We start from the raw sequence: 13,161 nt of genomic DNA on the forward strand, positions 1-13,161 counted from the left end.
TAGCCATTTCATAAAAAGTAGCACAAATGTGTCTTGAAGTATAAATAATTGAATACCTATAATACATCATTGTATGAAGAGGTAGCGGGACGTACAAAGAATGAATAGAAACACTCATTCTGCAACCTGTTGATCTCTGCATGAATATATAGAAACACTGAATATGATACAACATTCTGCAATCTTGTTGATCTCTGCATTCTTATCATCAGTACAAAGGGCTATTCCAGTTGAGTCCACACAACCCCTGTGGAAGACATGCCTTTATCTTCCACACCGGGAGTATAGATTTTAAATGGAGTCACACATTCAGGTAATCCCATTTTAAATTCACACTCCCTGTGTGGAAGATTAAGGTCATGTCTTCAATATGGGGTGTATGGATTTCAACTGGAATAGCCCAACGTCTGATGTGAATTTTTATGCTTGTTTAAACTACAGTGATTAGACCCAAAGAGAACAGACTCTTTGACGTTTATTGAGAGCATGGTGAAATAATCAGGAGGTACACTATTTTACCCTCGTGAGCGACACACAAACATGGCCGAGTTTGGGGCCAAGTTCATTCTCTTTTTACCAAATTTAAGTCACATGTGACCTAGGCCAACATGGTCTTTAATCATTTTATGAGTACAAAATTGTCATTTTGGAGTCAAAAAATTTTGAAATAAAGAAATACTAGAAACAAATTGGATGATATGATGGTATATGTGGTAATTTTGATCATTTGAGACCCCCAACTCCCTCCCCCACCCAAAAAAAAGACCACGCTGACTAAGACTTTCCACTTAACAAAGTTTATAATGCACTATATATGATATTGCTTAACTCTACCAAACTCTGTGAGTGGCAAAGTTGTGATGAGTTTAGAGATATCAGCCAGACTAGGCCTGTACTACCAAGCTACTGCCAGCACACACCGGCCGACCAGTATTAGGCATAGTAATTTTGTCCTAATTTAGCCAATAATACCTCTGTTTTTATCCATGAGTTACCTAAATGGGCCTTTTGTTGAAAAAATCACATGTGGCAAAATTGTGATAAGTTTAGAGGTGTAGACTAGACCAGGCCTGTATGTATCAAGCTTGCCAACACCGAAAATGGGTCAAAAATAGGGTGTGAATGTCCTGCACCCATCTGTTGGTACTGTACCTTATGATGCTTTATAAGCTTTTGTGGAATCAGCCCTACATATTCATTGGATAAACTACGAAAGACTAATACATATAGCACCACACATTGTTTGAATCATATGCTGAAGATGACAAAGTACTAGATCATTAAATTAATAATTGCTGATCATGTACTGTATAAGCCGATATCCCGGCCAACATTTTCACATAGATATGTTCGCGGTAGCTAGAAAGAAAACCCACCCGAGGGCTTGCAGCAAGTTGTACTAGCTTCCGTGGATAGAGGCGCATGCATAGCAGCATTTTGATCCATAGAACCTATGAGAACACATGTTATGTTGAGGTACCAGGTGACACCAACTGTATTCATCTCGACAGTACAATGGAACTGGAAAAGAGAGAAAAAAACAAAGAAAAAAACATTTATGTTAATACAAAATTTGCAACAATACATTCTAATATGCAACAATCTATTCTGTGAGGGTGGATGTAATTTGAGATATCATCCAGGTTCGGACAAAAAAAAAAGCGCAGTGATTTATAGTGCGCTATGCACAGGCACAACGCCTAGACGTTGATCCACAAGCCTCAGCACACTTTACAGGTTGTCGCTGACCACTACGTCCCCACATCATTCCATAAACCATTTTTAAACAACAAATCAGGGACTTTGCTGCTACAAGAGCACACACCCTAGACATTCCACAATTAACCATCACAACCAGGATCAGCTCCCCGAGTTTCGTACGGGTTACAACGAGACAATTAGCAGTAAGTTCCTTGTCCAGGGGAATTTCAAGCTAACTCAATTTTTCCACGAGAGCATACTAGGCACCACCAGGATTCGAACCTGCAACCTCTTGCACTATAGTCGAATGCCTTAACGATTGAGCTAACTTGACTGCTAGGACACAACCCCATCCTTCATAGGATGCGGATTAACAAAAGAAATGTCAATCACTCAATGTTTTTATATAATGATCACTACACAAATAATAACCTTAATATGGTAAAAGGAGTAATTTTCATATGTAATTTTTTGTGCTTTAATGATTTTGAACTTCTATGCTTGTTTTAAATATAATTTTGGAGGTTTTGTACGCAGGCCTATATCCATAAAATAAACATATTCGCACTTTTTATTTTCACTATATCTGTGTTGAGTGCAAAAGTCAATGTTTCGCAAAAATGTCCACTTTTATAGTACCCCCTATAATAACTGCATACTACAATAAAAAAATCCAAACATTTGTAGGATTTCAAGCTACTTTCCTGTCAACTATCAACACATTAGTTCAATAATTTCCTGAACAAGGCCAACATCTATAAAGGAAGGGAAGCATGCTGGTCTACTGCTGCAAAGCAGAGTTCACACAGTCAACTTTGATCTGGTTTGGAGTCAACACAAGCTTACCCCCCTCCCTTGGTTTACACCATTTCCAGATCAATTTGATCTAGAATCAGGGACAAATATAGATTTCTTTTGACATGGGGGATGTTGGATAGTGTATTATTTACCCACACTGTTCATTTGCCACCATACTGATCCTGAATCTACCAAAGGATTCTAGCTGCCCTGGATCTCCCATTTGGCCCACCTCTAACAATTTACCCAAGTGCCACACTTTTTGGTAGGGACCAGCCAGTGGCATAGCCAAGATTTTTTTTTTTGGGGGGCAGGGCAGGCAACTTACAAGGTGGCAAAATGTGATGACAAAGCCCAAAACATCATGGCAGCCAGAATCCCAGGGGAGATTGATGTCCCACAGGGAGTATGCCACTGGGTCCAGGGGTACTAGCATACTACATAAGTCGTCGTCCGTATTCCATAGTGGCGTATAGTGGGGCACCGCGAATAAGTAACTTTTCGAGAAAATCGGGTTTGAAGAAATGCCAATTTAAAATCGAGTTGTGTAAATCAGACATTCATTATATTTTGTAAATGATGTGAAATTTCTGTAGTAAACTAAATAGTTTTTATTGTTATATATTTTTCAAAAGAAATAAATACATACTATTGCTGGCAAACTGACAATAAAACTATACGTCACTATGGAAAACGAACAAAACGCAATACCCTAACCTTACGTTTACCGTATGCCACCTCGGTCGCCGTGTAATCCCTATGGCGTTACTTTTCGTCGTTCAGATTCCATAGTGGCGTATGATAGGTCCGATACGCGACGCCACTATGACATACGATGTTTTTCATTTTTGCCGATATTTCATAATTATAAAATGTGTATAAAAAGTGGCGTATGGTCGATACGCCACTATGGAATACAAAAATCTCACTTTGTAACTATCGCTACATTTAATTAATTAATTACTAATTAATTAGCTAATTATGACTGATGAGACTTAGAAAAAATGAAAGAGAACATCATTAAAAACATATGTGCCAATTTTCAAAAAAATGACTAAAAATCACGATACGCCACTATGGAATACAGCCGACGAAGTATGATATAATTTAGTTGGAGTGACAATTAATGACAAGCCAATATGGGTGTATGTCTTGTAATGTTATTCACTACAACATTCATTTGCACCTAATTTAACAGTAGGATTGTAGGATTAGATGCCATGATGAAATCACTCACGATATGAAATCCTGATGACAGAATTGTTTGATTATACAAACCAGTACCATTCACTATAAACTATGACTATGTAGGTGAGGATTGTTCTACACATTTCATACCATCATCAGCACATCAGAGTTCACTATCATGATTCTTTTAGGGTAGTGCAATAATTATGTGTACCCCAGGGGTGGTGAGTTATAGGGGGGGGGGGATTTTCAGCGGGCCAAAATTATTAGAATTTTTATTAGAAAAGGTTTTAAACTTGGGTTCCTCAAAATCTGGCATTTGTAGGGGAGAAAAGATTGATTGATATGGCCAGGGGAGGGCAAGTGCTTTTTGGCAGACCATTTTGAGAATTCACCATCCTGGAGGTACACATAATTATTGTAAAGCCACGTAACAATTATTATTTTGTTATATTGAACATGAGAGATTACTTTTAAATCCAAAAAGTTTGCAAATGATGGATATAGCTTGATCACTTATCACCTATCAAGGAATCCGCTACATGGCAAGATTCCTATTGCGGCCGCCTGCACAAGTACACCATTGTCAAGGCACCTGACTGGTACACACAGAGTACCTACACAGTAGGCCTACCAATGGTGCTGCTGCTACACAGGACCCACCAGCAGTGGTAACTGCACTGGTCTATACAAGTACTCCCCTGGTACTGCACAGTACCATTGGTGTACCTGTGCAGGTGACTGCAGTAGGAATCTAGTAGTGCACCTTGACATGCTCAAAGTCTTAGTAAGATGATACACAAAGCATGTGTTTAAGACTGATACACAGCTTCTTTCCTGATAGACATCTCTTATAAAACTATGCCACTTTTTGCCTGGTTCATTTCAGCAACTAGTACATTTACATTCAACCCCTTTATCATCTTTGTATTTGTATTATTTGTACCTGTGTCAGGTCAAAATATGTCTGTGTTTTTGGTGTTGAATATATAAGTCTTTACATCACAGAATATCTATCAACATTTCAGCTCTTTTTTTTCATTTCGTTTGACATCAATGTGAATTGTTTCCATAGATACACTTGAGTAGGATTCAGCTGTCCAGTTTATAGCTCAATTGAGGCCGTCAGCGTGACGTCATATGCCGCCATCTTGTGGGTACACGCTGCGATGGTCGTTCGATCTGCATGCGTGAACAACAAAATCGCAGCATCAACGCGTGATAACAGCTGCGTGGCAAGCTGCGCCCTGCGCGTAGCGCCCGATGCATGAACACGCAGATCATTTGTACCCACAAGATGGCGAAAGGCTGACGGCCTCTATTGTTAAGAGGCTCAAACTATGGTGCATGTCGGACTCGGTGCAAGTTCAACCCCCAGCAGCGTCTGTTTCTCTTTGAAAAATTGAGCTAGCTTAAAATTCCCCTGGGCAAGGACCTTACTGCTTATTGTCCTGTCTACCCATACAAAACTCAGGGACCTAATCCTGGCTGTGATGGTTATTATATATTTAGGCTGCACAGGGAGCTGCATCCCTGAATGGTGCTAAATGGTTTATAAGGTGTGTCTTGGGCCACACTGGTCAGCGATGTTGTGTAAAGTACAATGATCTTATGTAATTTTGCTATATAAATCTGCGGCTTGTTTTTTAGGATTCCAGAAAATGATCCGCTATCAAACATTCGTATTCGAGCTGGAACCAGAGTTTTCAGCAAGTAGGTCAGTGATCCCCTTCAGATGGTTGTAATAATAGCTTATGTGATGTTTTGTGTTCAAATGATTCCCTTTAGTGGGGTTGATTCTTCACATGACAAAAACATGTTGTTACCAACTGCTTCCAAAATATTTTTATAATTTCAAACCCATATGTCCAGATGACATTGTTCTAATTTTTACTGATGTACGGTGAGCTGCTTTATATTATCTCACATTTCAGCATTCAAATGTGTTTCCTAACATATTCCCCATCCCATCCTTGTTCACATTTGGTTTCATTTGAACACTGCAACCTACTTCCTTGTTGTGGCAAATGCCAACTAAAAGATCAAAAACTACCTGCTATGAACTACTTGTGTCCAGGCACATACATTCCCAGAATTTCTTGTGGGGGTGCGTATTTTCCAAATGCAGACCTTTTCAAGAAAAATGTTCATTCTCGCCAAAAGTAGACCTTTGTCCCCTCTGCAATTGATTTATGGATCTTATTTTTTAACAAATTCACAGAAAGTTATGATTTAAGGTATATTTATCAACATTTTTGGCCCAACTTTGTTATTTTTTACAGACAAAGCAGACCTTTTGCACATTTATGGAGGGTGCATCGCCTCCACCGCACCCCCTGACTACAGGCCTACTTCTGTCCCTAACATTGTGTGGATGTTGTAGAATTCTTCCTGATCTTGTTTGTAGTTCTTTACTTTTTTGACAAACAATATAAACTTTAATCTTCTGCTCTTTGGATAACCTATACTAGTCGACTGTAGAGTGACAAGTTTCAAAGTTGTTTTTTTTTTAAATTCAAACATTTTCATGGAATCAGTATGAAAAATGCACTAGAATGAGTACAAACAAGCCTAGTATTTGTTCATAACACAATATAAGCAGTCAAGTAAGTGTTAGATTGTCACTCCTGTGCTTTGGTGACGTGAGTTTGAGCCCTCTGTTCTCGCCAACTGATTGAGCCAAGTTGAAATTTTATTTTGACAGGGAACTGCTTATTGTCTCAGTTGCCCGTACAAGAACTCATGGAGTTAATCCTGGCTGTGATGGTGTATTGTGGTATGTATAGGATGTGCGCTTCCTAGCTGCAAGTTTGTTGCAAAATGGTGTATAAGGTGCGTCTTGGGTCACAATGGCCAGCGAATTCCTGTAAAGTGTTATGAGGCTTGCGGATTTATGTCTATGCCTAGATTCTACATGTAACTATGGAGCAATTTAACCTTGCATGGTTTGTTTTATATTTGACAGCACATTTCAAAATCTAATGATAGTACTTGACATCACAATATGATAGGAAACAGCCTAAATCATCATCAAGTGATGACTTCATTAAACAACTGCTTGATTGCATGGTGAGTCTTTTGTCCTTCCAATACTTTTTGCGACTTCTAATCCAAAATTAAAATAAGTTGGCTTAATTTAGCTGCCGCTCTATACTCAACAGTATGATTCTTAGCGACTTTTGCGGGGAACAGAGTTGAAGTGAAGCCATGAGTGTACTTTGTATTAACCAATTGAAGTCATTGAGATGATAGCCCAATTGTAATACTTGACTCATTGGGCTGTTGACAGGTGCGCTAGCGTGTACAACATATCAAACCCAGTCTTTATGACTATCACTTTCCACAGGTGATGAAATAGAATGAGCGCAACTGCTGCATTTAATATTTATATAATTAGTTACATAACTAAGAGTCATCTGCCCGTAATAGAAAAAGTTAATATACAGTTATGTTCTTCAAGATTTTTGATATCTATTAGTATATTACATTAACTATTAGCATATGTGTATACAGGCAATTTGATGCCCAGCTAGGCATAGCCGTTTTCATGATCATTGATAACATGTGTATTATATCTTTAAATAATATGGCCACTTATAAATTGTGTTTATTAAGGGGGTAGGCCTACTACACCCCTTGATAAATTTGTGACTATTTTTGCATTTTTCTCAAAAAAATAATAACACACCGGTAACAAAAGTTACGTATATTATAGGGGCAAGGATTCCACTTACTACACTGGAATTTCATTGACTCAAGACAAGCGGTACATTCTTTATGATAAGAAAAGAGGTACCGCTAGAATGTACCTCATTTCTTAACACATATAATGAACCACTTGTCTTGAATCACTGAAATTTCAGTGAACTAATTGGATTCCTTGCCCCTATAATATACGTAACTTTTGTTACCAGTGTGTAGTTATTTTTGAGAAAAATGCAAAATTAGTCTAAAATTTATCAAGGGTGTAGTACCCCTAAGTTACTAAAACTGTTCAAAATTGTGTAATTCGTGCGTATCAGTCCTCTTTGTTGCACTAAAGACAATGAGCTGCTTTCGTCAGAGACATATCATCAGTTAAAGTCAGGGAATAGGGATGATCAGCTTTGACAACCCCACCCTGGACTACAATGTCTTTTTCTTGGCGTGGGTCTGGGTGACGATCACTTTATAAGCTGGTTGATCACTGAACAGCATCTTAAACATATTCTCTGATCACTATTAAGCCTAGGAATTGAGAGTGCCAGAAGTATATATCCAGGGTAAGAACCATCAGGCCCTATCTGTAATAGCTGCCTTATACAAATTGGACAATTTTTCCATTCTATATTGTACACTATTAAAAAATGTGACACCTGGGAGCTATTACAGATAGGGCCTTATTGCCCTAAACCTAAACATTCGATATAATCCTGTAACCTGCACTCTCAAATACCTTACTTCCTGCAACCCAATCTTTTAGCGACCAAGTTAAACTTTCCATCTCTCTATGTGAAGTCATGAACTATGCCAACTAAACACTGTGTAGCCAGGCTATCAACACTCATCCCCTCTATCAAATTTCTAGATAACATCAGTAGAAAACAAAGTTGACTGAACTCAGCCTACGGAAATGAGAGCATTGTGGCTGAGCAAGATGGTGGAACCATTTGATTTGAGTCGACATTTTGAAGTTTTGTACAAGTGTGATGAAAATTATGAAATTGGTTCATTTCCTTTGTTTTTCATCACAGTTTGCAAAGATAGCAGCTGAGAGGCCTCACTGACAAAAAAAAGTACATAATATGCAGGTAAATAGGCCATGCCTACCGACAATCTCAGAAAATATTGTTCGAACACTTTAAAGGCCTTATTGGAAATAGTCCCCCTTCTACCCCCGTACAATGTTGGCATACCCAATATGCTCATCTTCACATATCTTCTCCCAACATTGATTGGTGGGGAGAGGGGATATGCTTAAGATGAACATTGAGAGAACTATATTATAAATCTTAGTTTCCAGTGACTCATATAGCGTATGCGCGCTATACTAAGATGAACATGGGAATTACAGTGGGTGTTCGAACACATTTTTCCGGGATTGTCTACAAAATTGCTTAGCAAAATCATCTGATTTTAGTTTTTGGACAATAACTCTGCAGTTACGCCATCGATTTTAATGCAATTTGGCACACATGTTAGAAACATAATTTGCTATCATCCCACAAAATATGGAGGAAATCAATGAATATTTTGATAGCGTTCTGTTAGTATAGATTTAACATAGCGTTTTGTACACACAAATACAGGCCTAAAGTATTTATGTGCCATGTTTATTGAGCATATGTACAGGTGGTATAATTAATTTAGAGAAGGTGTTAAAATTTTATATTCAGCTAAAACAGACATTACTCAGTAAATTTAATGTTATGTATTTAAATGTCACAAATTTACCACTGTGTGATAAATCGGAGGGGGGGACGAGAGAGAGAGCGAGTGATAGGAAGGAGAGATACGCACAGGCTATGCACATTTATTGTTTTTAAAAACATTACTTGACCAACATTTAAGAAAATCAGCCTAATTTGTGAAATTGTGTCCATTAAACATTTTAAATACACCATGGTTAAGATGGTCAAATGGTGAATCATAACGATTTACACACATAGACAAGCACGCATTTCCAACGATTCACCATATAATAGAAAAGTAAATCCTATTATTCTTTATGTTTTGTGGTCAACCGTGCATAATGTGTGTTTTCAATGGGGAGATGTGCAATGATTTACCTTTACCATGAATAGGCTTTCACACTTTCAGTGTACACAGTTATAGCCACTGAAGAGACAACGCAAATCATGTTTAATGAAATGTGCCAATTTTGAGATTGCATAGGCCTAATAATAAAGGTCATTATCTAGAATGCTCATAATGATCGGTGTTTGTTTATCTGAAAAACAACATTTTTGAATTGTTTATATTTTCTTTCTTTTTTCGATCAAAAATAATGACAATCATGAAATAACCCTGAACTTGCACACCAATCATTGACCATGTTAGTTAAAATATTATTGATTGATGTGTCCTATACATTGCGCATGTGTCTTTTAATGTGAAATTGGACTTGAACTTGAAACATATTGAACAGCAAGTGACATTTGCACTTTTTATTCTTCCTTCTTTTTAATGCATTATTTTCCTTTTACTTAGATTTTTTGTTTTATCTTCTTTTATTTAATTTTGGCATTTTCTTTCCTATTTTGTTTTGGTTTCGTTTCTTTGTTTCTTATATCTTTTATTATAATTTTTTTGTGGGGGGGGGGTCTTTAATGACTTCTTTTTCTTTTTATTTGCTTGAAATCTTTGAAGTTTACTTTGTTGGGTCAGGAATTACTGGTTTGGAAGGAGAAGTTTGGCAATGCATTGGACATAGGGTGGTAGATGTCGTTGCATTATTTTGCTATCTACTGCAGATAGCATTGACAAATTTGCACCCCACATCCGTGTGATGTTTGATTGACGGTGCCCTTAGTGTTATAGCAAATATAAAAGATGGTCCATGATTGTCCAAAAACATTGTCAACTTTTTAGCTATTCAAATTGCTATGTTTTAAACTGTTTGGGGATATGTATCAGGTATTTTACGCCTTATTCGACTTAAATTATTCAAAATTTGATGAAAATATATGTTTAAAGTGACCGATCCCTGAAATATTTGTGGATGTAATGTAATATTATTTATTGCATGTGTTCCTTATTATATATAAACTAACATGTCCAAGTTTCATTTAAATCGCTCTACTGGATCTGAAGTTATGATCCCAAATGTGAAAAAGCAAACACTGATTTTAGAATTCCTCAGACAATCTCAGAAAATATTGTTCGAACACTTTAAAGGCCTTATTGGAAATAGTCCCCTTCTACCCCGTACAATGTTGGCATACCCAATATGCTCATCTTCACATATCTTCTCCCAACATTGATTGGTGGGGAAAGGGAGGGATATGCTTAAGATGAACATTGAGAGAACTATATTATAAATCTTAGTTTCCAGTGACTCATATAGCGCAGCGCGCTTATACTAAGATGAATATGGGAATTACAGTGGGTGTTCGAACCCCTTTTTTCCGGGTTTGTCTACAAGCTTGCTAAGCAACATCATCTGATTTTAGTTTTTGGACAATAACTCTGCAGTTATCATCGATTTTAATGCAATTTGGCACACATGTTAGAAACATAATTTGCTATCATCCCACAAAATATGGAGGAAATCAATGAATATTTTGATAGCGTTCTGTTAGTATAGATTTAACATAGCGTTTTGTACACACAAATACAGGCCTAAAGTATTTATGTGCCATGTTTATTGAGCATATGTACAGGTGGTATAATTAATTTAGAGAAGGTGTTAAAATTTTCTATTCAGCTAAAAACAGACATTCCTCGTACAGTTAATGTTATGTATTTAAATGTCACAAATTTACCACTGTGTGATAAATCGGAGGGGGGGGGAGAGAGAGAGCGAGTGATAGGAAGGGAGAGATACGCACAGGCTATGCACATTTATTGTTTTTAAAAACATTACTTGACCAACATTTAAGAAAATCAGCCTAATTTGTGAAATTGTGTCCATTAAACATTTTAAATACACCATGGTTAAGATGGTCAAATGGTGAATCATAACGATTTACACACATAGACAAGCACGCATTTCCAACGATTCACCATATAATAGAAAAGTAAATCCTATTATTCTTTATGTTTTGTGGTCAACCGTGCATAATGTGTGTTTTCAATGGGGAGATGTGCAATGATTTACCTTTACCATGAATAGGCTTTCACACTTTCAGTGTACACAGTTATAGCCACTGAAGAGACAACGCAAATCATGTTTAATGAAATGTGCCAATTTTGAGATTGCATAGGCCTAATAATAAAGGTCATTATCTAGAATGCTCATAATGATCGGTGTTTGTTTATCTGAAAAACAACATTTTGAATTGTTTATATTTTCTTTCTTTTTTTTTTCAAAAATAATGACAATCATGAAATAACCCTGAACTTGCACACCAATCATTGACCATGTTAGTTAAAATATTATTGATTGATGTGTCCTATACATTGCGCATGTGTCTTTTAATGTGAAATTGGACTTGAACTTGAGACATATTGAACAGCAAGTGACATTTGCACTTTTTATTCTTCCTTCTTTTTAATGCATTATTTTCCTTTTACTTAGATTTTTTGTTTTATCTTCTTTTATTTAATTTTGGCATTTTCTTTCCTATTTTGTTTTGGTTTCGTTTCTTTGTTTCTTATATCTTTTATTATAATTTTTTTGTGGGGGGGGGGTCTTTAATGACTTCTTTTTTTTTTATTTGCTTGAAATCTTTGAAGTTTACTGTGGGGTCAGGAATTACTGGTTTGAAAGGAGAAGTTTGGCAATGCATTGGACATAGGGTGGTAGATGTCGTTGCATTATTTTGCTATCTACTGCAGATAGCATTGACAAATTTGCACCCCACATCCGTGTGATGTTTGATTGACGGTGCCCTTAGTGTTATAGCAAATATAAAAGATGGTCCATGATTGTCCAAAAACATTGTCAACTTTTTAGCTATTCAAATTGCTATGTTTTAAACTGTTTGGGGATATGTATCAGGTATTTTACGCCTTATTCGACTTAAATTATTCAAAATTTGATGAAAATATATGTTTAAAGTGACCGATCCCTGAAATATTTGTGGATGTAATGTAATATTATTTATTGCATGTGTTCCTTATTATATATAAACTAACATGTCCAAGTTTCATTTAAATCGTTCTACTGGATCTGAAGTTATGATCCCAAATGTGAAAAAGCAAACACTGATTTTAGAATTCCTCAGACAATCTCAGAAAATATTGTTCGAACACTTTAAAGGCCTTATTGGAAATAGTCCCCCTTCTACCCCCGTACAATGTTGGCATACCCAATATGCTCATCTTCACATATCTTCTCCCAACATTGATTGGTGGGGAAAGGGGAGGGGATATGCTTAAGATGAACATTGAGAGAACTATATTATAAATCTTAGTTTCCAGTGACTCATATAGAGAGCGCGCTATACTAAGATGAACATGGGAATTACAGTGGGTGTTCGAACACATTTTTCCGGGATTGTCTACAAAATTGCTTAGCAAAATCATCTGATTTTAGTTTTTGGACAATAACTCTGCAGTTACGCCATCGATTTTAATGCAATTTGGCACACATGTTAGAAACATAATTTGCTATCATCCCACAAAATATGGAGGAAATCAATGAATATTTTGATAGCGTTCTGTTAGTATAGATTTAACATAGCGTTTTGTACACACAAATACAGGCCTAAAGTATTTATGTGCCATGTTTATTGAGCATATGTACAGGTGGTATAATTAATTTAGAGAAGGTGTTAAAATTTTATATTCAGCTAAAAACAGACATTACTCGTAAATTTAATGTTATGTATT

The 13,161-nt window shown here is 36.6% G+C and overlaps 1 protein-coding gene across 1 annotated transcript in view; it reads right to left on the reverse strand.

Moving 5' to 3' along the window:
- Positions 1 to 818: 818 nt before the first annotated feature.
- LOC140136111 (A disintegrin and metalloproteinase with thrombospondin motifs 18-like) overlaps positions 819 to 13,161 on the reverse strand; it is a 214,319-nt gene continuing 201,976 nt past the window's right edge. The window contains 1 exon segment of the mRNA XM_072157817.1: positions 819 to 1,521. Within this exon segment, the coding sequence (XP_072013918.1) occupies positions 1,400 to 1,521 (122 nt within the window). The 3' untranslated portion in view covers positions 819 to 1,399.

The sequence above is a fragment of the Amphiura filiformis genome, chromosome 16, assembly GCF_039555335.1.
Source record: "Amphiura filiformis chromosome 16, Afil_fr2py, whole genome shotgun sequence".
Lineage (NCBI taxonomy): Eukaryota > Metazoa > Echinodermata > Ophiuroidea > Amphilepidida > Amphiuridae > Amphiura > Amphiura filiformis.